General features: G+C 42.7%; 1 protein-coding gene across 1 annotated transcript in view; it reads left to right on the top strand.

The window, feature by feature from the left end:
- Positions 1 to 1164: 1164 nt before the first annotated feature.
- elmo1 (engulfment and cell motility 1 (ced-12 homolog, C. elegans)) overlaps positions 1165 to 26947 on the top strand; it is a 72924-nt gene continuing 47141 nt past the window's right edge. The window contains exons 1-8 of the mRNA XM_085347043.1: positions 1165 to 1355; positions 14942 to 15093; positions 20969 to 21009; positions 21181 to 21253; positions 21349 to 21399; positions 21500 to 21669; positions 25011 to 25046; positions 26741 to 26840. Coding sequence (XP_085203169.1) covers positions 15016 to 15093; positions 20969 to 21009; positions 21181 to 21253; positions 21349 to 21399; positions 21500 to 21669; positions 25011 to 25046; positions 26741 to 26840 — 549 coding nt within the window. The 5' untranslated portion in view covers positions 1165 to 1355; positions 14942 to 15015. The remainder of the gene's footprint in view (positions 1356 to 14941; positions 15094 to 20968; positions 21010 to 21180; positions 21254 to 21348; positions 21400 to 21499; positions 21670 to 25010; positions 25047 to 26740; positions 26841 to 26947) is intronic.

Here is a 26947-nt window from a genome sequence, read left to right as displayed (position 1 = left end):
TCTCTCTTTGCTAGCTTTCGTCCCTCTGTCACAGTTTGCTGACAGTCGGAGTATATCCCAGATATTCTTAGCTCTATAGCCAGGACATAGGTCCTCTAAATATTTTCACTTCCTCAGGTCAGGATAGTTTCCAAGTTAGGCTCTGACGGCACGGCCGATCACATGACCGCTCATTTCGCATGCAGGCCTGTCATCTTGGTCATATTTCCGTGTCTTGGAACATGAAAGACTTAAATGAGGATATGATATATTTCAATTGGCATGTTTTGTTTTCACCGCTGTGGCTGAGCTGAAATGTTTTCCCGCTTGGGCGCTCGCCTTTCGGAGGCTCCCTGGAAGAACCGAGAGTCCCGACTGTTTGTATTTATGGGGCTGACTCTAACCAAAGTTGACCTCAGCCTGGGTGGAGCAAACATCTGTTTTTTGTATGTGTCGCTTGCACAGATGGCCTGTTGAGCTCTCAGCTGGAGATGAAGATGTCATCGTCTTGCACAAGCTGTAAATGTTTAATTTAGGCGTTTGGCCTGATGATCAGCGATCTTTTGTGACAGTATAAAACATCTGAGTCACTCTGTTGTTGCAGACTGTGGTAATTAGGGGGAGCGAGAGGTGGAAGTGAAAGTGTGAGCTGCACTGGTTGATGATATCTGAATCCATACATGAATTCATCGTTACTCTCAGCCCATGTTTTAATGCCAACATTTTAGATGCAGCAGCAGCTTGGCTCTTGAACAAGGGCGAACCTTGCTCTTTATTTTTGGCGTGCTAAATGTCACTGATAGGTTAGCTGTCTACTCTGACATATACACACAGAATAAGTCTTGGGCTTAATTTGTTGTGCTTGTAGATGGCTATTAAGGCTTCAACAGTTTAGACTAACACAGTGGAGCTGGAGTAGGGGGGCACTGATGGCATATTCATAAGCTATAATTACCCTTAAGTAATCCTGTCACCTCACTGAGTGTGTTTTTAATTCCTAGGCTTGAAACAGATGCATTGTTTGTCTTTCCTTGCATGTGAGCTTTAAGTTTTCTCGGCTGTTGTCGTCTTATCTTTGAATTTACCGCTTTTTTTTTCTTTAACAGACAGACCTGTTTCCTCCTCACTCGAAAAACGCCTACTTCCTCTACTTCCTCCTTCTGTCTCAGCACTCTGTCGGTTGTTCTTTTGCCTCAGGCGAAGCACTGCACAGACCGTGGTGAACTTTTTGTTTGTGGCTTGTGATGCTGAAGTCACTTTACTTGGAGGCAGATTGTCACACCGAAGTCGCCCTCTCCATCCTGTTATTGTAGTCGCATGCACAAGAAGCAGGTTGATTGGGAAGAAAGCTAAGAGTACTGGTGGATGTCTTGCGGGTGAGTCCTCAAGTCTTCAGTACTTTTCACTCTTTAAAAGGCTACACAGGATGCAGTAGGCCTCAGGGTGTGGCTCCGTGTGCTCCCCTGCCTCCTTTAATCTCCAGTGTGCCACCTCCTTAAGCACGGCCATTGTGCAGTAGGATGTTTGCCGTCTGGAGTGGTAAAAGTCTTGGTATGTCTGTTCCAAGAACAGGGAACTTTCGTGGGTTTTCCTCCAGCAAACCAAAGAAGAATTGCGCTGTCAAAGAACGGACGAGTTTAAAGACAGCTGAGCCTTGTGGCCTCGTAATTTGGTGGGATGGAAATGTGGTGTCAGTAGTTTATGATTTTGGATTGGCTAAAGAAAGTGTATGCTTACACAGCTGATAAATCTGCTGCATTGGAAAGTAATTACTTGGCAATATGAATTAGGGCTGGGCGATATGACCCAAAAGTCATATCTCGATATTTTTTAGCTGGATGGCGATATAAGATATATATCTCGATTTTTTTTTTTTAAAAAGCCATAAGTTAAGAACAAAAAGAGAGTTCTTAGTCACACTGTGTCCCAGATGTCACACGGGCACTTTTATTTACATACAGCATAGATGTACATGAAAAAGTTACTCAAAAATAAATTATCAGCATTTATTAAATAATCATGGTCCATAAATAAAAGAAAACAATGTTGTTTTTGTGCATAACAAAAAGCTCACAATTGTGCAGTCAAAATGTGAACTAATAGACGCTGAGCATAATAACAAAGAGAGATTTCACAGCTGCACCACGTCTCTGAACAGGTGCCATTTGTGGTCCTTATACACACACAGTACGTATCACTCCGCGAGGCTCCTCCTCGGTAGTCGTAATCCTCCGACAATCCATCAAGCGGTGCAGCTCCGTAGCTTAGCAAAGTCATATTAAAACATTTTTTGACAGATTGCTGAGCGCTGTGTACCACATAAAATCGGTTCGCGGTCAGTAAGCACAACCAGAATTCATACATAAGGCGTACTGTCGATTTTTGAGAAAATGAAAGGATTTTAGGCCGTGCAGCCCCTCCGGGCTGCATGTCGTTAGCGCGGTTAGCTCGCTAGCGCGGTTAGCTCGCTAACACGTTGACGCCGTCCAGCCCCACGCACGGTAACTCACTAACGGAGATTTTCCGCTTTCATCTTGTCATTGCCTGCAGGTGAAGCTATGGGGGAGGCGGAGTTGTGTTCAGTGAAGGAGAGGCGAGGCGAGGCCGAGTAACGTTGTGTAGAGACAAAAGTGGACGAAAGAGAGGCAAACCTGCGGCTCCACAAGTATAATTATAACGTAACATAGATTATATCGATATAAACGATATTGTCACATCTTATATCTCGTATGAAAATATATCGATATTTTTAAAAAACTCGATATATCGCCCAGCCCTAATATGAATGTTCCTTCACGATAAACATTAAGGATTAGTTTTGTGCTTTGGAGCCTAATTTTGCCTTAGATTTTTTTTCTATTTCTCTGTCTCTGTTTTTTTTGTCTCCTCATCACTAATAATTTCCGTGTTTTTATTACTTGGTTTTACAGAATATCATCCAAGTACCTCTAATTGTTTCTGATTCACTTGTTTACCTTAATTTGCCAGCTTGCTCTGCTCCGAGCGCTATACTTAGGCTATGTTTGTTCTGTGTTTGGTGGTGCATCATAGCTCCATGCTCATTTCTTTTCTTGTGTGTGTAGATTTATGTTTAAAAAAACACAGAGATGGTATATTGAGTGGCACATGTAAACTCATAAATGCAAAAGTCAGCTTGGTGTTAGCGGCATAACTGCCTTGAAAGAGATTGGCTGGCTGCTGCTGAGAGTTGCTACGAGCAGCTGGTAGCGACCTTTGACAGGATATCCTGCTAGTGTTGTGTGAGCGAAGGCGGTTTGTGACACAGAGGCCCGCTGAGAGGCACATGGGTCGCACAGAGACTTTAGAAATTTTAGAAAATGGTCTATTACATAATAAAAATATTTTTAAAAAATGACTTGGCTAGATTGTTTTCTTTGTCTTGCTGGTATGCGAAGTCCCTCAGAACGTGACGCTTCCTGTTTGTTTGAATCTTGATGCCACATTTCTCAACCCTGTCCCTAGCTTTACCCTTTATGTCTTTGTCCTTTATTTGAAGCCTTTTTCTCAGCCCTTTGTCTTCCAATCAGTGGTTTTTCCTGTCGACTGGGTGTTAGGTATACGTGTGTTGTGGAAGAATGGGAAAACAACTAAATAAGCATGAAGATTTTAAGATTAAGTGTACTCTTGCTGTTATGCCTTTCATGGCTCTTGGGACTGTGCTCTGTTTTGTGTTGACACTCTATTCATCAGTGATTCCCAGCCAGGCGAGTTTTCTTTTTTTTTCCAACCTCCTAAATGGTTGAAGTGTTTAATTTATGCCAGCAGTAATAGTGCAAATGTAACTGAGCTGTAATAACTACTATTATGCACACTTCTGTATCGTTAATTCAATCATATCAAGTTAAAGTAACATATTTGGAACATGAAGCGTCAGATGGTGTTCATAGTTGATTTACCTTAACTACAGGGTGTGTTTTGTATGTACGCTCACAATAAGTGTAACGTGAACATCTACTGTGTGTAGATGTCTAAAGGTGTCACCTTTAGAGCGACAATAACTCTAGGTCCTCTGCAGCACGACTGTGGCCTTTTGTCTCAACTCAAATAAAAGATGGTGGTCTATTTGAAGACACGCACACACACACACACACACACACGCGCACACACACACGCACACATATATACACAGACACTAACCCCTGCAGCTAGGCAGGCCCTTTGTAGAGGCATCAGATGAAGAGCTTGAAGGGGTTCTTTTGAAATCCAGCCAGCACACAGACTAATACAGACACACCCACACAAAGACAAAGTTACTGATCTCTCCATATACAATTCTTGAAGCTCTCATGCGAAAGCAATAAACATGAAACCTCTCCCACACTAATAGTTCACATGATACCGTGAAACCTTGTGGTGCAGACACACTTCAGGCACACAAGAGCTTGGGTGACCAGATGTGTTATGATAGGATTTTTTTACATTTACATTGCGTTTTGCTTGGTCTTTGTGGATATAGGGGGATAAAAAGGTCTTGTTAGTACTTGCACGTTTTGGTTTTCTTGAAGCATAATTAATACTGTTCAGCATGTGCAGGTAAGCCCTGATTCAGACCGCTCCAATCAGTCCCTTTCTGCTCTTTTGTATGATGAAGGTGAGCGCAGTAAAGACCACGATGATATTATATGTCACGTACCAGCTATTTGCTGATAAGTTTAATAAATCGCAATCGGTCAAGCCCCACCCACCTGCTGTTCAAGCCTTCTTTTGACAAGGGTCAGCCAATCAGAATAAATGTGGCTGAAAGGTAGTGGGAATGGCTCTCGAACCAGGAGCTGGTCAGACGATAAGTGATGTGCTGTGCCAAGGCCTAGCGAAAGAAATGGGGACTTCTTTGAACTCTAGTAGAACCACAGAATGATAACAGATCTCCATTATGTAAGTTGTAAGAGGTTGAAGTTATAATGATGAGCAGTTAAGAAACTTGTTACAATCATGACAAGTAAGATGAGTCAAATAGAGAGTTGTCTTGGAGAGTGGAGAAATTTGGCTACATTTTTTACAACTTTAAATTATTTCTTTTTAAAAAAAAGAAAAAGGTAAATGCATTAATTATTAAACTGTGTATTTAACCAGACTTTAATAACCAAATAAAAACTATGTAAAAGTGTTACCCGATCAGACTGTGTAATGCAGGGATGGGGGCTTATTTTCCTAGGGTTCGGCCCTCCACAACAGTCCCAGTTTCTAATGTGCCCAGTCCTGATCCTGGGTGAGGGTGTTTGCACATAACAGCCTCCTCAGGTCGTGCTGCTTTAAATGCCACTTAAATGTCCGAGTTTGAGAGCGACACTGAGGTAAATGTGTTAAAGGCGTCTGACGTTCATCAAGTGCTGCTAGGCGACACATCACGGTGTTTAAAAAGTGCCGTCTCATGGTGTCTGTCACAACATTGACGCTCTCACAGAAAGTTTCTTGGTGGAGCAGCCCAGTCTCACCATACTCTAGCACAAGTCATCCTGCGGTCTGATACGTCCATATAATGCGATAATAACCCTTGTCTTTCTATTTTTAACCCTCTGTTTCTCCTTTTCTTTTGTTCTACTTTCTCAGATGTCTATAATGTGCTGATTTACTTTCTTTTTTGCTTTATTTCTGTTTTTTATTACATTTTCTCTGGCTTTCTATTTATTATCAGTACCCTTCATTTTAACTTTCTCTGACACGCTGTCGGCCCCGCTTTCATTTACGTTGCTTCTCGTAGCCTTCCTACCTCTGTTCCTACTCATGTTCCCTTGCCTTCACCTTCACCCTCCCCTCGTCCCTCCACAGATTGTGGGACCCTCCTATTACACATCATGAATTATTGAGGTGAAACCTAGTATTGCCTAACAAAACACAAGATTTCTCTCCCCTCTGTTTCCTCTGCTGTCATCATCTCTCTTCTCTTTACTGATGGCTTTGTTCCTTAATTTCTACCTCTGGCAGGTGACAGAATCACACAATAATAAACTGTTTAATGGACTATATGATTAAATTAAACTTATAAATGGAAAGATGCATAAATTGTACTTTGATAATTTCACAGTCTCAGTCTTTTTTTTGTATTTGTCATTTATTTGGGTTTAAATAATGTTCAAAAGCAAAACAGTCATAATCCTTTTCTCTGATTTTTTTACTTAAATCAAATAATATTCTCTCTCTAAAGAAAACTGGTACCCTCTCCAAAATTCCAGTATCAACAAGGCTCTAGCTTCTTCTGTTTATATGTAATCATGGGGAAGATAGATACTGTAACCCAGCACTAAATGCCTCCTGGTAACAGCAGGTGGGCGAGTGTATAAGGACAGATTAATTGCACACATGTACTTTCAAAGCTTACAATAACTTTGGGCTTGACTCTGGAACAGTTAGACTGCGGGTTCATTGTATAAGAGTCATGGTGCTGAATACAACGTGTAAATATGAAGATTGCACCAAGAGAATTAAAAAGAGAGCATCCAATAAGGCTTTTCTGGTCCTCGACTTACAGTACCATGTCAAATTCTGACCCTACATTCTGAATGTTGTGACAGAAACCCAGACTCAGACCGGTCAGTATATTTTTTTTCATCTTCTGTTGTCCAATTTTGATGAGCTTGTGCAAATTTCCCAGTTTTTCTTTGTTCTTAAACACTGCTCTCAGCTGACAGCAGGGGCACCCGGTGTGGTTTCTGTCCTGCAGCCCGTCTGCTTCAAGATTTGACGTTGTGCGTTCAGAGATGCTCTTCTGCATACCTTCAGTGGTTATTTGAGCAACTGTAGCTCAAAGATGTCTGGCCACTCTCCTTTGGCAGCAACTATCCAGAAAACTGCGGCTCAGTAGATAACAAAGCCAATCTGAGCCATGAGCTTCCGAAATATAAGCAGTATATTAAGCAGTATATTAAATGCCCGACCAGAGAGGAGAGGACATTAGACCACTGCTACAGCACGATCAGCGGGGCCTATCGCGCGGTGCCCCGCGCTTCACTCGGACTTTCTGACCACGTCATGATCCACCTAATCCCCGCGTACAGACAGAGGCTGAAGCTCTCCAAACCTGTCGTGAGGACAAAAAAACTGTGGAGCAACGAGGCTGTGGAGGAGCTTCGCACGTGTTTGGAGTCTACAGACTGGGACACAATGAAGGCTGCTTCTAACAGCTTGGACGAGTTTACGGACACTGTCACCTCCTATATCCACTTCTGTGAGGACAGCATTGTGCCATCACGCACCAGGGTGAGTTATAACAATGACAAACCCTGGTTTACTCCCAAACTCAAAAAGCTGTGGCTGGAAAAGAGAAAGGCGTTCAGAAGCGGAGACAGGGACTGCTACAGAGAGGCCAAGTACAGGTTCACTAAAGAAGTGGACATTGCTAAACATCAGCACTCTGAGAAGATGCAGCAGCAGATCTCAGAGAATGACTCGGCCTCTGTGTGGAAAGGTTTTAGGAATATCACAAACTACAAGCCTAAAACCCCCCACTCCACTGATGACTTGCTCTTAGCCAACACCCTTAACGACTTCTACTGCCGTTTTGACGAGCCATCAGGCAGCCTTCACACCTCCAACGGCCCCAACAATAGAGGCACTTTAGACACTAATTCCCCCACCTCTCCCCCCTCCATAGAGCCATCACCACCTTCAAACTGTTCACCTACAACACCCCCCTCCTCACCCCACACAAAAGAGGATTTCACACCACCTCCTCCCACCACAACTCTTCATATTCATGAAGCAGATGTGAGGAAGCAGTTTAGGAGTCTGAATGCTCGGAAAGCTCCCGGCCCAGACGGCGTGTCTCCTGCCACCCTCAGACACTGTGCAAACGAGCTGGCCCCAGTGTTTTCTGGCATTTTCAACTCCTCACTGCAGGCATGTCATGTGCCTGCCTGCTTCAAGTCCTCTACCATAATCCCTGTCCCCAAGAAACCTAGGATCACTGGACTAAATGACTACAGACCCGTGGCTCCGACATCTGTGGTCATGAAGTCATTTGAGCGCCTAGTTCTCTCCCATCTCAAGACCCTCACGGCCCCCCTCCTGGGCCCCCTGCAGTTTGCATACAGAGCCAACAGGTCTGTAGATGACGCCATCAACATGGCTCTACACTTCATCCTGCAGCATCTGGACTCCCCAGGAACCTACGCCAGGATCCTGTTTGTGGACTTCAGCTCTGCCTTCAACACCATCCTTCCAGACCATCTCCGAGGCAAGCTTTCCCAGATGAATGTGCCTGATCCCATCTGCCGGTGGATCACTGACTTCCTGACGGACAGGAAGCAGCATGTGAGGCTGGGAAAGAATGTCTCGGACTCTCGGACCATCAGCACCGGCTCCCCTCAGGGCTGTGTTCTTTCTCCTCTGCTCTTCTCCCTGTACACCAACTGCTGCACCTCCACCCACCAGTCTGTCAAGCTAATCAAGTTTGCAGATGACACCACCGTTATTGGACTCATCTCGGACGGGGATGAGTCTGCCTACAGGTGGGAGGTTGAACGTCTGGTGTCCTGGTGCAGCCACAACAACCTGGTGCTGAATGCCCAGAAGACAGTGGAGATTATTGTGGACTTCAGGAAGCACACAGCCCCACTCCCCCCCATCATCCTGACTGACACCCCCATCACCTCTGTGGACTCATTCCGCTTCCTGGGTACCACCATCACTCAGGACCTGAAGTGGGAGCCCACCATCACCTCCGTCATTAAGAAAGCCCAGCAGAGGATGTACTTCCTGAGGCAGCTGAAGAAATTCAACCTGCCAACATGGACGATGATGCAATTCTACACCGCAATCATCGAGTCCATCCTCACCTCCTCCATCACCGTGTGGTACGCTGGAGCCACTATCAGGGACAAACAGAGACTGCAGCGTGTTGTGCGCTCTGCTGAGAAGGTGATTGGCTGTAGACTCCCATCTCTGCAGGACCTGTACACCTCCAGGACACTGGGGCGTGCAGCTCGGATCTCAGCTGACCCTTCTCACCCTGGACACAGTCTGTTTGACCTGCTCCCCTCAGGCAGGAGGCTCCGGTCCATTCAGAATCAGAATCATCAGAATCAGAATACTTTATTGATCCCTGGGGGAAATTATTTTTTGTTACAGTGCTCCATTTTAAACCAACATTAAGACAAGACAGACAATACGCTAACTAAGAATAGTACAATATATACATATATATACATACATACATACATAAGTCACTTATAAATAAATAGTTGGAAAAGAAACATGTGTAGCTGTAGCAGCAAACAGTGTGTTAAGTGGATGCGTTGTACAGGGAGATGGCCACAGGCAGGAATGATTTCCTGTGTCGTTCAGTGGTGCTTTTCGGTAATCTCAGTCTCTCACTGAACGTGCTCCTGTGACTGACCAACATGTCATGGAATGGGTGGGAGGTGTTATCCAACATTGTCTTTATCTTGGACAGCATCCGCCTCTCCGACACCACCTTGAGGGAGTCCAGCTCCATCCCCACAACATTGCTGGCCTTACGGATCAGTTTATTAAGTCTGTTGGCATCTGCGACCCTCAGCCTGCTCCCCCAGCATGCAACAGCATAGAGGATCGCACTGGCCACAACAGACTCATAGAAAATCCTCAGCATTTTCTGGCAGATGTTGAAGGACCTCAGTCGCCTCAAAAAATAGAGACGACTCTGGCCCTTCCTGTAAAGTGCACCAGAACCTCTCGCCATAAGAACAGTTTCTTCCCCTCTGCTGTTGGACACATGAACAATAAACGTACGACTGTTCCCACCACTAACTCATGACCCTATGCTGTGTTCACTGCATCATTCCATGTTTGGCACTGATCACCACCTGCACTCATGTATATATCTTTCTACGTAGCACTTTTAATTCTTATTCTCATGTGTATATCTCATGTATATCTCATGCATATATCTTTCTACGTAGCACTTTTAATTCTTATTCTTACTTTTATTTTTTCATGTCTATTTAAGCGCAATTTATGACAGCATGTTTGCACTGAAGCACCGCAGCAATTTCCTAATGTTGTAAACCTGCTCAACATTTGGCAATAAAACCCTTTCTGATTCTGATTCTGATTCTGATATGTTCAGTTTTTGTACCATTCTCTGTAAACCCACGAGTTGGTTATGAGGGAACATTCCAGTAGATGAGCAGTTTCTGAAAAACTCAGACCACCCTGTCTGGCATCAACAACCATGCCACATTCAAAGGCACTTAGATCACCCTGCTTCCCCATTCTTATTCGCCTTGACCACGTCTACATGCCTGAATCCATTGAGTTGCTGCCATTTGATTGGACGATCAGATATTTGCATTAACAAGCGGTTGAATATATGTACCTAATAAAGTGGCCGGTGAGTGTATATGTATTATTTGGGTCAAATTCTGCAAAATAATATGTTTCTGGAGAGAGAAGCAGAGCACGGAGTGGAAAAAGAGGTCGATGAAAGCAATAAAACATCAGATGCGGTAGAAAAGCAGAGAAGAGAAAAGAAGCGGGGTCAGATCCAGAAGATAAAAAAAGATGGAATGAGCTCTTTATCCCGCTGGCCTGCTTAACCCTCTAGCAGAGCGTAAAATAAACACACTCAGTCACTCAAACTCAGCTAAACCAGGTTGCAGCAAATCACCTGCTCTGACATGATGAGCTGTGACAGCAGCTAGCGCGATAACAAGGTTCCATTTACAGTGTAAAGAGGCTGCAGCGAGATGCCAAAGTGACAGATAAGGGAATTGATACACAGACCACATGGCTCATGTAAATCATGATCTTTTGTAGATATGAAGGCAAACGTATACGGACGCCAGACATAATCCTGGTGTGAAAAGCTTGTTTCTAAGAAGCTGTTTGCAGGAGCGCGGCGTGTCGATCGCTAGAAAAACATGTTGATCGAATGAGTCCTGGACCACTTGTAGCTCTGGTGTGCTATGTGTGTTGAAACGTTGTGTTTCTCAATTAAATTGAAGCTTTAGATAATGTGTGCGTGTGTGTGGCCTGGTACGTGCACATGTGTGTATTTCCAATCAATATGCCTCAAGGCAGTCCATCTTTGAGTCATCTGAAGTTCTTGGAAGATGATGACAAGGTGCTGGGAACACACACATACAGATACAAACGCACAAACACGCACACACTTCTCATCCTTATTGGAAAAACCAAATCCTGTGTCAGGAGAATGAGCTTGTGCTCTGACTTAAGGTACAAACAAGTCTCTCGAATTCTTCACTTAATGGATCTTCCTGTAATTTTTGGTTATTTCTTTGTGTTATCACAGCAGGGTACTCGGTGAACTGAGCCTAAGTCTTGGTGCAAACATATCACAGTAGCTATCTTTGGCATTTATGCACTCCAGTTTCATGTTACTCATCAGATCCTGTTATGTCTGTGATAACATCAACAGAAATATGTCCCAGTGGACTTTATTGTTTGCCTTTAGTTACAACTGGAAGTCCCAGAAATTGCACTGGTAGGTTTAGTTAAAGCAATACGAAACAATTACATTCAAATAAACTGCTTTACTTATTTACTTTTTGTGAGTGTTTTTAAAAGACAAAAAGGGGATTGTTGATTAGAGAAATTATTTAAAAACCCAACATTGCACTCTGGTATCCAGCCATCCATTTTTTTTATGGTTATCCAATTCATTATTCACATTTCATTTATTAGATGTTATAAATGCCAGTACCATCGAATATCATCAAATAGTTAATATAGGCTTAGAACCTAAAAAACCCCAACTGGGTTCTGTTGGGGGTCCCTGATATTTAGATAATGCTAACATGTTGGTGCAGAAAACAGTGTCAACTTAAAGTCTTAGATTCACTGTGATGGTGTGTTAACCTTAAAGGATAAAGTTTAGCATGTACCCTTCATCTCATGAGGGTCTTTAATGCACTGTGTTGTATGTGTGCTGGAATAATCAGGAAAACTTTGGAAATGGGAGCATCTGAAGAGCATGTGAATGTACAAGCTTTAGCTAATGTTATGGCTCTTCATCCAACAGCTGTTGAGATATTTCACTTAAACGTTGCTGTGATATTTTAACCTGAGGAAACTGACAAATTAAACAGTGGACTAACATTAAAATCACTGGAATATCAGGGCTAAAAATGTTGACGGCAGTCTCAAGAACAGCAGATTTCTAGCTTTCATTTTCTGTCTCTCTGTGACTTCGGGTCAGTTTTGAGAGGGATGATTATCTGTACATAGATGACTAATGCGAGTTTCTTTGTGTAATGCAACTGAATGAATCATACATGTGTTAGTACAGTAAGGCTCCTGTATTTGGGACATGTATTTTTAACATGGAAAAAACAGGATGAGCCTGAAATTAATTTTTTCTTCTTCTTTTCTTAAAAGGCACATTTTTGTGAACAAATAGAAAAGCAGGATTCAAGAATTCAGTTTATCCAGATGTTTACATAGATCTCTTTCAGTGTTGTCTTTCCATTTTGTTTTTCCTCATCTTTTGTGGCATTATCTTTTCTGCGTAAGGTTACAGAGCTGGAAAGCGGAGCAAAACACTAATTTACTGAACATCACTGAAGGCAAAGTGTATCAGAAAGTATTTAACATGCATTAAGAAACCGTTCTAATCTTCAGCAGGCACGCTCGTTCAACGCAGAGGGCTGGAGTGACTCATTTTTGTGAAGTTGTGACAAACGTGACTTGAGTATGGGCATGCAGTTTGGAAAGAAAATGCATCCACATCTCAAGCTATTGATGCAGCAGCTGCCATGGCAACGGGCCCTTGAATAAAGGCTATGTGGATTATTATGGGGTGAATCACACACAACGCCAGGCCGGTGTCCTTAAATTAACACACTCTCTTTAAATGCACACGTGCATAGATTACATGTGGTCAGTGTTTGTAAACACGTCTCCAGTCATCCATCCACAAGTGCTTTTGCCATGTGTATTAACACTATAATAACACCATATTCCGCTCAGCAGTTTTCTCCCAGGAATTAGTCTGAGCCAGCCATTATACAATATGCATTTTCAAATTAAATATGTAATCAGACTTCTTCACCAGGAACTAGGATTATCTGAGTTTTTTTAGACAAGCTGAGAAGGTAAATTATTGATGCCTTCCTCAGTTGATTATGCGGATTTCTATGCTACATTTTCCACTCGAGACTCGTCCACTGGCGGGTTTCATTAGACCCCCTGCAAGGACACAGAAGTGGTTTTGCTCAGCTCTCCCCGCACGGTTCTGGGTGACTCTGATTTGCCTTTCTTTAAGCTGTGGAAGCACAAACTGGCTTATCCACAGCCTTTCAGGTCGATCTGGCTGTCGTCTCCTATGTGAGATATCATGCCGTTTTTGGTGCCCTGAAGGGCTGTGAGGAGGGGTCAGGGAGGAGGATTACAGGTTCAGTGTTAGCGTAGGGGTAATTGCATGAAAGTGGAGTGAGTGTTGACGTCTTTTGCCTTTGCTTTGTTTATGAACAAGAGTTCACATGGTTGCTTGTACAGATTCAAGGTATAATTGTTAAATTCAGTTACGTTGTGACCCATCCCCAAGCCAAGTACTAACATCCATCTTCTTTAATCTGTGCTTCATCGTTTTTCTGCTTTCCTTTTGCAGATCAACTTTTTTTTGTTTTAGCTTTTTTTAATCTGCAGCTAATCAAGTCTTTTTATCCATCCAAGCTAAGATATCTGGGTCATGTCACTTAAGTAGTTTACTCAGACTTGACAGAGCTCACTCAGAATAACAGAAGACATTGCTCAGATCTTTTTAAGGTTGTTTTATGCACCCCATGATGAGTAAACTGACCTTTTATATGCTAAATTGAAGGGATACCCCTTGAAGCAAGTGCTACTGCACAGGGCTGTGGAAGAAGCTCTGCGCTACTAACGTGTTTAACCGCTTGCTTTTGACTCTTATGTTCATGCTAATGTGGTTTAATGTGGCAGTTGCATCCTCTCTCCAAAGCAACAGGAACTATTATGTGAAAATGTCCAAAGGGACTTTCAAACTGAACTGTTCCACTGCTTGAGTCACAGGAAGATGCTGCTGAGTGGTTTATGGTTTTTCTGCTGGACAAAAATGTCTGAATTGAGAATAGAACCAAGAGTAGCAGTTGAATTTTGACTCGAACACCAGTGAACAATTTGAATATATCCAGATGTGTGGACTTTTTGTCTTCCCTTTTGGCAGTGGGAGTAAATGCACTTAGTTGCTCTAACGTCCTTCTGAATTCTTGTACAGAAAGTAACTGCAGTAACCACATTTAAAACTCCCGTTTTGCAAAATACAGAGAGATTTACGTGGCTGTGATCAGCATTGTATGAGCTTGTTTGGCAAGGGCTCGAATTTATTGGATGGTTATTTATATGTAAATGTACCACACTCCAACTTTAAATTAGTCTACCCCTGGAAAAATTGATCTCAGAGGACAAATAAAAAGTCTGCCTAAGTTTGCATAAGCGATAGAAGTTTAACTGCATTCACGTATGACTTTCAGTGCCAGTATTTGCAGGAATAAGCATGCAGAGCATAGTTCTTAACTGAAGAGCCTGTCCTAGCTGTGGGCTAATGAACAGCATGCAGTGTATTTGTGGTTTTTAAACTGGTACTGATGCTAAACCCCCCACTGTTGTTGGCCAGCCTTACCTGAGATGATTTCTTGGTACGAAATAAAAAGAGCCAGAGTGTTTACTTTCTTGTGGGTGCACAAATTATAGTAAATTGATGTAAGTAGGTCAGTTGACTAACTTCCTCTAAAAATTTAAATGCTATACGAAAGTGATCTTATTGGTTTTAGCAGTTCACTAGCTTCTCCTGAAGATGAGTTTCATTTGCTTGCGCTCACCCCCCCCCCACCCACCCCCAGAGCGCTGTGTCTTATTTTTCAGCGCTGTCCTTGTTGGCCTTAAAATAGTCTTTGAATTTCAACAACTCTAACACAAGCAAACATCAGTGACTAATGTGCCTCATTTTCTGCTTCTTTTTGTTCCCCTTCACTCTACCCTACAGGTTTGGATGAGCCATCTTCAGCAGTACTGACAGAGGTGTGAGGCAGTGAGGCTCTCACCCCCACCCTGGGAGCCATGCCGCCGCCGGCAGATATTGTCAAGGTGGCCATTGAGTGGCCGGGGGCATTCCCCAAGCTCATGGAGATAGACCAGGTATGTGCCTCAGTGCAACAAAAGACACCGTCATCTCACCTGCAGACATTACTGTCCTTTAAATCCAGCACAACCAGTAAAAAATGTTTGGGGTCTGTGACGCTCACCGTGCAGATTTAAAAACCATAATCACAGTGCGTGTTTTGTATGAACACATTATTGCGCAGTAATCCGTTGCTGTGTATATAATGAAATCGCTTGGATGTTTGTAGGTGTCTCTCTCTGGAGCGGCTGGGCGGATGTGCTCAGGGCTTGGTGCAGCTTTTGCGTTGTTCCCATCAATTATACTAATTAGCCTCAAGGATGTGGCCTTGATTAAAGATGTTTAACAGTTAGTCACAGCTTTGACATAGCTTTAAAGAAATTTCACTGAATGCAAAGAGGCTGGCTCTGTCATTAAGAAAAGTGACAAAAAATATGGATGTTTGTGGGTAAATACCTGGGCTGTTTAGCTCACTGTCAGAGCAAAAAGTATTCATATGACTGGAGGTGAGATTTGGTATAAAGCACAACACCATGTACAAAACAGGTGAGCAACCTTCTCACTCTTACATTGTCTGCTATGGAAAACAAACTCAGTTAAAGCTTTATGCATCTGTCACATTACAATATCAATGAATCTTAGTGATGCTGTTTTTTAAAATGTAAAACATAATGGTCACAGGCATTATGTGATATCTCTTGAACACCTTCAGGGAAATTTCAGTAGGTTTGGACAAAAGCTCAAAGGAATAATGGATTAACTTTGCCTGTCAAAGGTCAGGGTCTCTGTGACCTCCTGTTCTTTTGACTGTGATGTCTGAGGAACTCCTCGAGCGAGTTTCGCTTCATCTGACACAAATGTTCACTTAAAGTAATGGTCGTGGTCAAGGATCATTGTGATGTCACGCAGTTTGGGCCATTACCCAAGACGTTCAGCATCACAATGTTCTGTTTGTGGCGATTATTGCACTGTAACTCGGTAGCGTGAGGAGATCTTGCGACCCTCTTCGCCTTCTTTCGGTTTCTTCTTTTCACCATCACTCTCTTCCGCTATCTCACCCTACCCCTAGTGTCCTCTTCTTCCAGCCTCTGTATGAACTTTTTTGCTACATCCATGAATCTCCTCTGTGGTCTTCCTCTTTCTTCAATCTGCAGTGTTTTCACTATTAAATTTCTTCCAAGTCTTCACTTGATATATTGCATGCATCTGGACAAACACAGATCTAAACTGCAACTTGATTGGTTGGTGGAGCTCCACGACTGTAAGGAGGGTTTTATCGTTTGGTTTTTAAAAACTGTAACATTAAATAGCTGCAATGCTAAAGCGCTATGAAACCTCATCAGTGCATAGCTATATATTCCACTGATTTACATAATGCAGTTGCTACGTTTATGCTCAACAGTTAACAACACTGGTGTGTGCTTTTTAAAACTGAAACTGCACTTCTGTGTAGATTTGCGTCGCAGCTGCTTTCGCCTGCACGCAGCTCGCATCCATTACGAGCCCACAGATAATGGCCATGCCGTATGTCGGCAGATTGTCGGGGTCTATCCAGCGCTAGATTACATGCTAATAAAATAATTAGCCCAAACAGCAACTACCCCGTGTGTGTGTGGGGGGGACATTTTTGCTGTTACTTTGTTTGATTGCACATACAGTTTTATAAATTGGCCTGTTTGTTGTTTGTGTGACTCACAGATGGGCTAATGATTGTAAAAGCTATGAGTCACCGTGGTAACCGGAGTCACAACTGCCCTTCTCAATGGATGAACTAGTGAATGAAGTATTGAACTGTGAAGTACATGTGCTTCTGGTGCTTTAAACACTTAAGTAGAGATTTAGGGGGTGTGGTTTTTGTATTAAATGCCCCCCCCCTTATCAGCAGCGCTGTTCCAGTCTGAGTAGATTGCCTTTAGCTTTGCTTAGGTCTGTCTTTACTTCTTTAAGCCACCTCTCCTCCTCCTCCTCCTTTTATCTCTCCCTGTCATCTTCCTCTTGTTCCACCTCTGTGTTGCCTTCCTCCTCTTTGTCCTTCTTTGCTTTCGCTCTTGTTCGCTCCCCCCTCGCACTCCTCCTCCCCGTGTTTTGTTGTGACTGCGAAACTTGCGCGCGCTGTGCCTCTTCCTCTCTTGTCCTCCACCATCAACCCCCACCTCTTCCTCCTCCCTCTGCATCTCCTCTGTACAATAGGCCCTGCAGCAGCATATGGCTGTCTGACTCATGCGACGGGGAGTGGGCTTCTGCAGCTCGAGCTGTTTTGATACCCAGAGAAAGTGTGTGTGTATGTGTGTGTACATGCCTGAAAACTTGTATGTGTAAATTTTGTTTACGCAGGTAAAATTCTGCTTATGTGAAAATGTGCGTGGGTGTGTTTGTGTGGCAACATGGATCGTTGTTACTGTTCATGCGTGTGCATGCTCATTTGCTGTGTGTGTGCATGCATGTGCCTGTATCCATGTGCATGCCGACAAATATGTGTATTTTTATTATTTCTGTCTGTTTGTATATGCGCCTCTGCAGTGCACGCGTGAGTGTGTTTAGGCTACATCTGCTTCGGTGTGTGTCTCTGTGATTTCTGTATCTCTCCAAACATCTTCAGGCACAGAAGTCCAACCTTTATGTAGGAATGCGGGGGAATCGCTACAAGTTTAGACAGTTGTTTTTAAGTGTTTTTAATTGCTTTTTGTTTATCAGAAAGGCAATAGAGAAACTGGGGGAGGATTGGGTGGTGGGGTTTCTGGTGGAGTAGAGGGATGAGAGGAATGTTTGCAGGTGGAAAGGGGCAAGAAACAAACTCTAAGACTAACAGCCCACTTAGTTTTAGGTAATGTGCTAAAATTGGTTTTATATTAGTGTCACTGCTGTGGTTAAAAGATAGAAAACTAAAAATAAAGGCATTTATTTATATTTTGGTGTGTGCTTGTGTGCACGCATCTAAGCACAGTGGTTAACAGAAGAAAAGTCCAGAGGGATGTATTAAACTGTTTCCTTGAGTGAAATAAGACTAAATACCTTCAGTGAATGTGCAAAAATGGCTAGCAGGTTCTAGCGGGTCATGCTTTATTGCATATAAATGATCTCGGAGGGGGGAAAAAAAAAAGAATAACCACCAAATGTGCTAAAGTGGAATAACTCCTTAGATAAACTATTGTGTGGTGTAACAGGAGCTGAAATCTAGTGGGTGGTATAGGATGTTATAGATAACAGCTTTGCTTTTCACCTTTGTACAAAGTGAATTCCGGTTATGTAGGTGCTACCCTTGAACTGTACTCCCGACTGGGCTTACAGTAAGTTAAACAAAGTGGCTCGTGTGGGTTGAAAGTAATAGTAAAGGAGAGGAAGATGTAGTGGGAGGTTGGACAGGGAAATGGTAGACGGGGAAACAGAGTCAGTTTAAAGCTTGGAGAACTGCTTGTATTTATAGGTACATAATAGGCAACATATAAAGTAGGGTCACTGGAAGCATCTCTGTGTTTCTCTCTTATTTCACATTAGCATGACTGGGTATAAAAAGAGTTTACCAGAGAGGATGATTCACTGAGAAGTTAACATGGGAAGGGTTTTACTACTCTGTCAAGAGCTGCCAAATAATTCAGCAATTTAACAATGAAGTTTTTAATCCTAAAGTTGCATCATCTGCAAAAACCGAATGATTCTGAGAGGCTGAAGAAATCTCTGTAAGCAAGGAAGTAATCAAAATCAGATTTGTTTTTTCTTTTTTAATCATGAATGCTCCATCCTCTGAGCTTCAGTTGCTGTCGTGGGAAAAATAACAAGCCAGCATCCACGATGGCTCCTTAGCGCGCAGCGGCTTGGACGACATGCAAACGTTGCACGTATGCAGGTTTTGGAGCAACATTTTCTAGGAAGGGTTTGCTTATTCCTGAAATGCCAAACCACATTCTGCTCGTGTTACTGCAGCATGATCTGTAATGAAAGAGGGACTCTCTGCAATCCATGTCTGTCAGCGTCACCACTGAAAATATTCACTTTCAGAGCTACAGCATCGGTCCCTTTTAGCTCCCAAATGCCTTCTGAGTGTTTTTTAAAAGAAGTGATGCAACACAGTGGAAAACATGCCTCTGGTTGAAACATGTAACTGGCACTAAATTCTAAGAGCATTTATTTTTCCCAAAAATGATTAAAAATGTCTTTGATGCAACATTTAAAATGTTGTTTTTGTGAAGGGGGGGTTAAGGTAAATATGGGGTTTAAATAGCTGAAAACTTTTAGAAACGTGGTTGTAGCGTCGAGTACTTTTATGAGTGTTTGTGCTTGCGTGAGTTTGTATAGAGATTATGCATGTAGCCTAGCAGCATACTGTATCTCCCACAGAGCCTGAGGATGATGGCAGTGGCAAGCAAGCAGATATTAAGTTAACACTGATTAGCATTTCTCGTGCACACGCTGCTTTTATTTATCTCGCTTCCCTCCTCATACACATCTTGCATGCTCCTAATTTTTCATCTTTCTGTGTCCATCTCTGTTTGTTGTCCTCGTTATTAGCTGCATTGCTTTTTATAAGTACACTGAGAGCAGGAAAAAAAAAGACTCAAACTCCTTTTATGCGTACACTTTTTCTTTTCACATACTTTTTCCTGCTTTTGTTTATTCCCCTTCTCCCTTTTGTTCACAAACAGCCCACCCTCTTTTTCTGTCACCACTCTGCCTTTCTTTCCTTGTCATATATGCCCACCATCCTGCCATCGTTATCTTTTGTCTGTCTGTCTTCATCACCGCAGCTTCTCTCACTGTCTGGGCTAATCCCCAGAAAAGCAATAATGCAATATGCTCGTATATTTTGATATATAGATACTCAAACGAATCCATCTTCATGCGTTTGGGGGGGGGAAGAATTTAAAGAAAAGAGTGGTTAGAATTGGCCCAGCAGAAAATGAAGTATCCTGATTCAGAACCTGATATTGTTTTTCTGTACTTTTATTATCTTTGGTTGATCAAAGTCATTTAAAAAAGGTGCTGCCCCAACTACGTAATGAGTAAACATTGTGTAATTGGCTCAGTTTGTTTGTCTGTTCTCAAACTTCACAACAATATACCAGGCCCTGGAGGACCAGAGTACATAGGTTAGCTGAGCATTTGGCTCTGCTACTTTATAGCTAGCACCCAAGGTCAAAGTTAACACTGAAAACTTTTTTAACAAACCATACTGAGTAATATATCATATGAAAGGGCATGGAGAGAGCTGTACAACACACATTTAATTTTTTCAATGACACCATAAAATCTCAAGTTTTACAGCCAGTTTTAATCCAATAATATGGTTAAAGATAATAAAATACTCCATTTTAGTTTGTAATGCTTCAAGATCATAGGTCAAAGGTTAGACATCAGCGTGTTGTTGTGAAAGCAGGCTGACGTCAGCATCATAAAACATCAAAGTTTTAGTGTAGCCTTTGCCCCTCGGGGGGGGAAGGTTGGCCTCAACATGAGTTGACTTGTAATGCTAAATCTTTCACTGCTGGTATACTAAGGCTGTTATTAGATGTCCCCAGATCTAGATTAAGAAACTTGTTTCACTTTAGACAGTATCTTGTTTTAGGCTTCCTGGGGAACTGAGGGGTTTCTGTATATTTCATTGAATCTTCATTCAATTTTTTAGCTGTGAAATTGTAAATGTGGTTCTTGAAAAGATGTACTCTGCACCGCTGTAGAAACACTGAATCACTAATAATGAATGAAGCGGTGCAGCAGCCATGGTCGATGATCCCACATCAGCAGTTGGATAAATACAGGCTCCTGAAGAACAGCCTCTCATTGTGCCAGTCCCGCAAAATAAAATAATTGCAGCCCTCTCTGAATTGCCTGTTGTTTTAGGAACTCAGTACTAGACTGTGAACTAAATGTAGTTTTGCCTTTTTTTTTAATTCCCAGAAAAAGCCTCTCTCAGCCATCATTAAAGAAGTATGCGAGGGGTAAGTCTTCATTTGCTTTTTTTTTTTTTTTTTTAATGTATGCACTAGTTCATGTCTTTTGGATTAGAATTTAACTGTCCCCTACCCCCATACTTGAATTCTATTTGCTGTTTTTAATGCACTTTTAAACCAAGTACACAGTGTATTTTGTCTCTATCCAATGCCTTTTAGGTGGTCCCTGGGGAGCCCTGAAAACTTTGCTCTGCAGATTGCTGACGCGACAAATTTCTACATCACAGAAAAGGTTTGCTCATCTGCAAAGCTGCTGTATCCAAGAGGGGGATATAAAGGCCTGAAGTGCACACTAACTTCTGCTTGTGTCCTTGTAATCCTCCACAGAATCGCAGCGACATTAAGAACGGCTCGATCCTTCGTTTGACCACCTCTCCTGTAAGTGTTTTGCCATTTGAAAAAGCAAATTCTGTGAATACATATGAAATCGTTCACAATCTGGGACATGTCCTGTTTCCTTTTCCCTTTTGCCCTCCAGTACCAGACGGCAGTGCAGCTTCATGAACGGATCCAGTCATCAAGCATGGACGCCAAGCTGGAGGCTCTTAAGGACCTGGCTAACGCGTCCCGGGATATCACCTTTGCCCAGGAGTTCATCAACCTCGACGGTATCTCGCTGCTCACTCAGATGGTGGAAAGTGGGACTGAGTAAGTGAGAAGAAGACTGTTTCTTTTGCTGTTTGGATTTGCCTTGTTTGCACCGTTTTCCCCTGCAGCATCTTTTTTGTTTGTGCATGTGTGTTATAGGGAGCAGGGAAGAGTACATACTTCCAATGTTTTCCTCTGGATTTTGGATTTATGTGGCAATATTAGACTTTGACTCAAGAATGTGATCCATCAAAACTAGCAAACACAGACTCCAGTTCGATGGGATACCTAATTCAAATCTTACCATATTTAATTTCACATATCGCTGACATTATTTTTCACAGGCCTGATGTAACGAACCACAAATTTGTAACAAGACCCCGGCGTTATTTAAAAGGGCTGCAGGTTTGGATGGTATTCAGGTGGATCTCCGATTTCAGTGAGAATAAAAGGGGATCTTTGGAGTTGCACTGTGCAGTCTGACCGGTTAAGTTCAAAGCATTTACAGCAGCTGACTGGCCGCTCATTCACTGACATTCCTCAGTTCACTCTGTTAAGCTGGATTTATTTTACTGGTGTCTCGTGTCATCGCCATCTTTGTGAAGATGCCTTTGATGTGGAATGCTTTTATTTCAGCGTGCTGCAGAGTTGTGCGGATGTTATTAGGTCATATAGCAAATGTCATTATATGCACTGCATGAAATAATCAGTCGTACATTTGCGCTGAATGAAAACCCTAACCTTGTGCATAAGTTTTGCCTCGGGTTCAACAATGCTACCCTGTGCTGCAAAGAGAAGAACAGGTTCACACAGTGCCCAGCAGCTCCTGTTCATCTTTGGTGACCATGATAGTGATATTGCACACAGCTGAGAGGAAATACTCTGCCTTTTGCATGTTCAGCACATCCAAAAACTCACAGTGTGTGTTGAGGTGGGGGGTGGAGGGCAGGCGTAGTGCCCTGGAGACCGTCTCAACTGAAGGTTAAAGCGAGGACTTTTTTCGCTGAGGTGAAACTTCTCAGCCGTGATGCCAGGGGAGGGGAGTGGGCGGGCGAGGGAGATGGGGTTTGTGCCAGTGGCGTGCTGTGGGGAGTGCAAAGAGCTCGCCAGAACCAAGAGTTGAATTACAGTATGAGTGCAAAACGTGCACGCAATCACACAGAAGTAGATGGACGGTGCAAACTGGCAGGGAGGGCAGGAGCGGCCAGCCGTGCGAGACGTGCTCGTTTTCTGCTTCGTGCAATTCCCATTATCCAGCCCTTCTTTTTCCAGGGGGAGAAACGATAGATCGAGGAGTTGTTTTGCACCTAATGCGTGGTTATAAACACACGACATTCAGCGTGTCCCGACAGAAGAGCAGTGAAAACCCAAAGTAAGAACTGCAGTTTTTTTGTGCGGGTGTCGTCTTGTCACGCTCATGATTGCTTTTAAATGAAGGTTCAAATTCTGGTTAGACATGTAATGGCTTTTTCTTAGCAGAAACCACTCAGTGATCTAGTGTTTGTGGGTACAGCTTGACAGGAAATCAGTGAGGCCTCTTCTCCTTTTTGAATATGATGTTCAAATTAGCAAATATTTGATCTTAATGCAAGGAGCTGTCACAGCAGCACCGAGGTTCCTCCTGTTGCTCCTGGCCCTTTGATTAAATATGTTTTTCATCTAAATTCCCATCAAATCCTATTCAGGGCTTGAGAGTTTGAGCGGTGCGTGTAAGCAAAAGAGAGCAGGGCGAGTGGTTCTGCTGCATTTCCATCTCAACAGAAGGAGCTTATGAAACAGGCATGCAGATAGGTATCAGAGGCTAATGCACACACTCTCTCTCTCACACACACACACACACACACACACACACACACACACACACACACACACACACACACTCATTAGTGTGCCTGCCAACCAACTTGGTGAACTGTAATTATTCAAGAGGCTCTGTGCTCGAGACTCATGAGGGCAGAGCAGTTCTGTGATCTGATGCTTCTGCCAAAGATGCTGCACAATATTCATGTGTAGATCAGCTGCCCAGCTAAACTCCAAGTTTAAGGCAGACATTGCCCTCTACTGACAAAAACATGGAGCAACTCATACTGTGGTTTGACACACGTTCAGAATGTACAGTGCAACTTCAAACTGATTAACACCGCCAGACTTACTATCAACTTCGGTCTTCTTTGACCAGGTTTAACATATGCTGCCACCTTGATATTGTCATTCATGTTTTTTCTGTTTTTGTCTTGTTAGCTCCCAGCATAATCTTGGCTGTTAAATTCACAAAACCTGTTCTAAACATTATTCCATTGAATTGTACCTTATTAGCAGTGTCATCCCTTTGAAAACTGGATTTACAGAGTAAAAGGAACACTGATACTGAAATCAAACTCCACTGTTAAAACAGTTTTTTGTTTATTTTATCAGGTGAAATTAAGAAGTTCTGCAACTCCACCCATTAAGAGCAAAAAAAAATGTCCCTTGTTTAAATCCCATGAAGGTTGTCTCTTTCTGGACCTGGCCCTCGTTTCCAGGGCTGCTGCTGTTTGTAGATCGCTTCCAGGAAGTCCCGTTCTGACCAATCCTGTTCTATCAGATTTCTCCAAATTAACAGTCTGACCCTGAGAGATGAATTCATGGTGAATTCACTCCATACCCATGTTTGCCCTCCTGTCTCAGTGCATGCTTATCAAATGTCTTTGAGCTATTCAGCTAGTCTAGTCTGAGACCTGGATCTTCCTAGCAGTGATGATCCACGACATAAAGGTTGAATCAGTTGGACACAGAAGCTGAAGTTTGAGATCCATGCTGAAATCCCAGAGCCCAGATGCATGTGGTCGGAAGCAGACTGCCAGATCTCTGAAGCAATACAGAGGTGCACATGGAGACAACCTCATTCATATTAGCTGATTTTTGCACACATGGGTAGTATCGCTGAACTTCATTAGTGCACCTGTCATCTCGAATCTATTCAGGGAAAGTTAACTCTCTGCAGATGTTGCTTCCTTTTGCTTGTTTAGCGTAAGGCATTTCTCCCACTGCACCTGTCACATATTTACAAGTTGGTCTCTGCTTTTTGAAATGTGCAAAACTCCGTTTCGTTATGCTCACTGTGGCACATTAGGTCTGCAGCAAGCCGCTTTGTCAGCCGTTTCTGCTTGGCATGCTTTGAGCACCTTAGCGATCCAAAGTGTTTATTTTGAGTCGGTGTATTAAATTTTTTATATTGAGACTTGTTTTACATTTGCACAGTAAGGAATCCTTCTTCTGTGTATGAGAGTGGACCTCCTTAGAGTCTGGTCTCTTTGAGGGATGCTTATTGTTAAAAGATTGTGATTTGTGTTGCTCCCTGCTCAGACTTTAAGGTTTTGTTGTGTGTTTCCCACCTGTGACACCTAAGTTTCTCTTTACAGGCGCTATCAGAAACTGCAAAAGATTATGAAGCCATGGTAAGCCCCTCCCATCCCCCCGGGTAACGTCATTGACTCTGTGCTCTTCCTAACCTGCTGCCTGAGTCTGCATGATGAAGACTCTGGCCCCAAAGCCTTATGGGGAATTACTATAATTATGTGTTTAACACAGCCATTTACAGGCTTCTGTTTTGAAATCAGTTTTGCACTTAAATTTTTATTTTTTTTTGCATGTGGTTTTGGGCAAAATAATCTTCTTACGTCTTTGCCTCAGACTGTTGGAAGGCCATGATTTATTTCTAAAAATGTAATGCCGTGAGAAATCTATAAAAACCCGATCAGATATGGCTATGGCCATTTGGGGTTCAGCGGAGCTAATTTATTAGTTTTAGTCGGTGCTTACATTGAATTAAATCTTGGTCTTCTTTCCTAAATAGTGCTCAGGGTGAGGGGGATTGTCTCTGCACTCACTATTAGACTTCAGCTACTTTTACATTATTAGCCAATAGCACATCACACATGAAGACATCACACATTAGGATCATCATCCATCTGTCAAATAAGATTTTCTTCTCTTTCTTTATCTTAAATAATCTATCCTCTAATTTCAGTGTTCCTCGATTTCATTAAGCATTTACTAGTTACAGTAACTACATCAAAATGCCCAGTACCATCTGCAAAGGCCTCTTCATTCTTCAGCTGTGGGTTACTAATGACTGTTACTAATCATGTACCATGCAGCAGTACTGACCCGTGTGCTGAAAGCATTTCTTATCATTTTATCTTCGGTTTCTGGTTTGCTGATTTGACGGTCGATGCCACTCTGTTGTGTTTAAAACGGCGATCTTCACTTTTGTAAAAAGTGTATCTTTTTTTTTCTTCTCGATAGAAGTTTCAGGAAAGATGCCAACATTTTTTAGTCAAACATTTATTGTATTTGACTATAGCCTCATAGGTGTTTGCTATATTTTCATGTTGCATCTACTAAAGCACCTAACAGTAAATCAGTGTAAGATAAACAATGAGCAACACGTTTAGGCCAGGTCACAGTATTTGCCTGAGCAATGCCAGTTGTAAGCAGTAGAGGTCAGTACTGTAAAAGCTACTGGTGAAACTAATAAAAGGCCAGAAATCCCAAAACTCATGTAAAAGTTAAGTAGAAAGGTAATGAAACTCCAGAAACTCCTACTGCTGTGATTTATGAGGAAGTAAAAGCTTCTATATTTCATCATTTGCGATTTTTTTTTTTTTCTCATTAAGTTCATGCAGCAGAAATATGAAGTGGAGGCTGTTTAATGTGGTCCTTGCTTTGGCCCCCTGTGACTCTTGCAGAGCTGATTGATTTCTCTTGATATTTGTGTAACTGCATGACTTCACTCTATAACATAGCTTTCTGGTCCTGATTGAACGCCGCCCTGTGCTGCCCGGCTCCTGCTGATTTTCTGATGGCCCCTGCTGTTTCTCGAAGGCCAGTTTGTCTGCACTGCATCTCAAGCCTCTGTCCCCATTTATTCTTCTCTCCCCCTCCGCCTGTCTTCTGTCTTTCTTCAGCCAGCCTGGTTGCGGCATTGAATTAATTTTCATATGCACCATTTTCTCTGTTTCTGCCTACCGCTCGCCCCTTGTTGCCGTCCAAGCCATCAGGGCTTTGCAGATTATACACTGCTCCAAGCCATCTGCTAGAGAGAAGCGTCCTATGGTTTGCGTGTGTCTCTGTGTGTCCTGCCCTTTAGTTTTGGAGACTTGCTGTCCTTCACTTTGACGGCCTTTGTGGAGCTGATGGACCACAGCATCGTCTCCTGGGACACTTTCTCTGTGGCATTCATCAAGAAGGTCAGACCAAGAAAACGTTTCATTAAAGGCAGCCCTGATTTATTAACGGCATTCAGAGTGCTGTTGTTATTCGCTGAATAAAGCTTTGATCGAACATTTACATCATG

This window comes from Diplotaxodon limnothrissa, linkage group LG22 (assembly GCF_057381915.1).
Source record: "Diplotaxodon limnothrissa isolate DT_005_m linkage group LG22, D_limnothrissa_male_GT1.1, whole genome shotgun sequence".
In the NCBI taxonomy this organism is placed as follows: domain Eukaryota; kingdom Metazoa; phylum Chordata; class Actinopteri; order Cichliformes; family Cichlidae; genus Diplotaxodon; species Diplotaxodon limnothrissa.
Note: the sequence above shows the minus strand (reverse complement) of the source record. Positions and strands in the feature narration are given on the sequence as shown.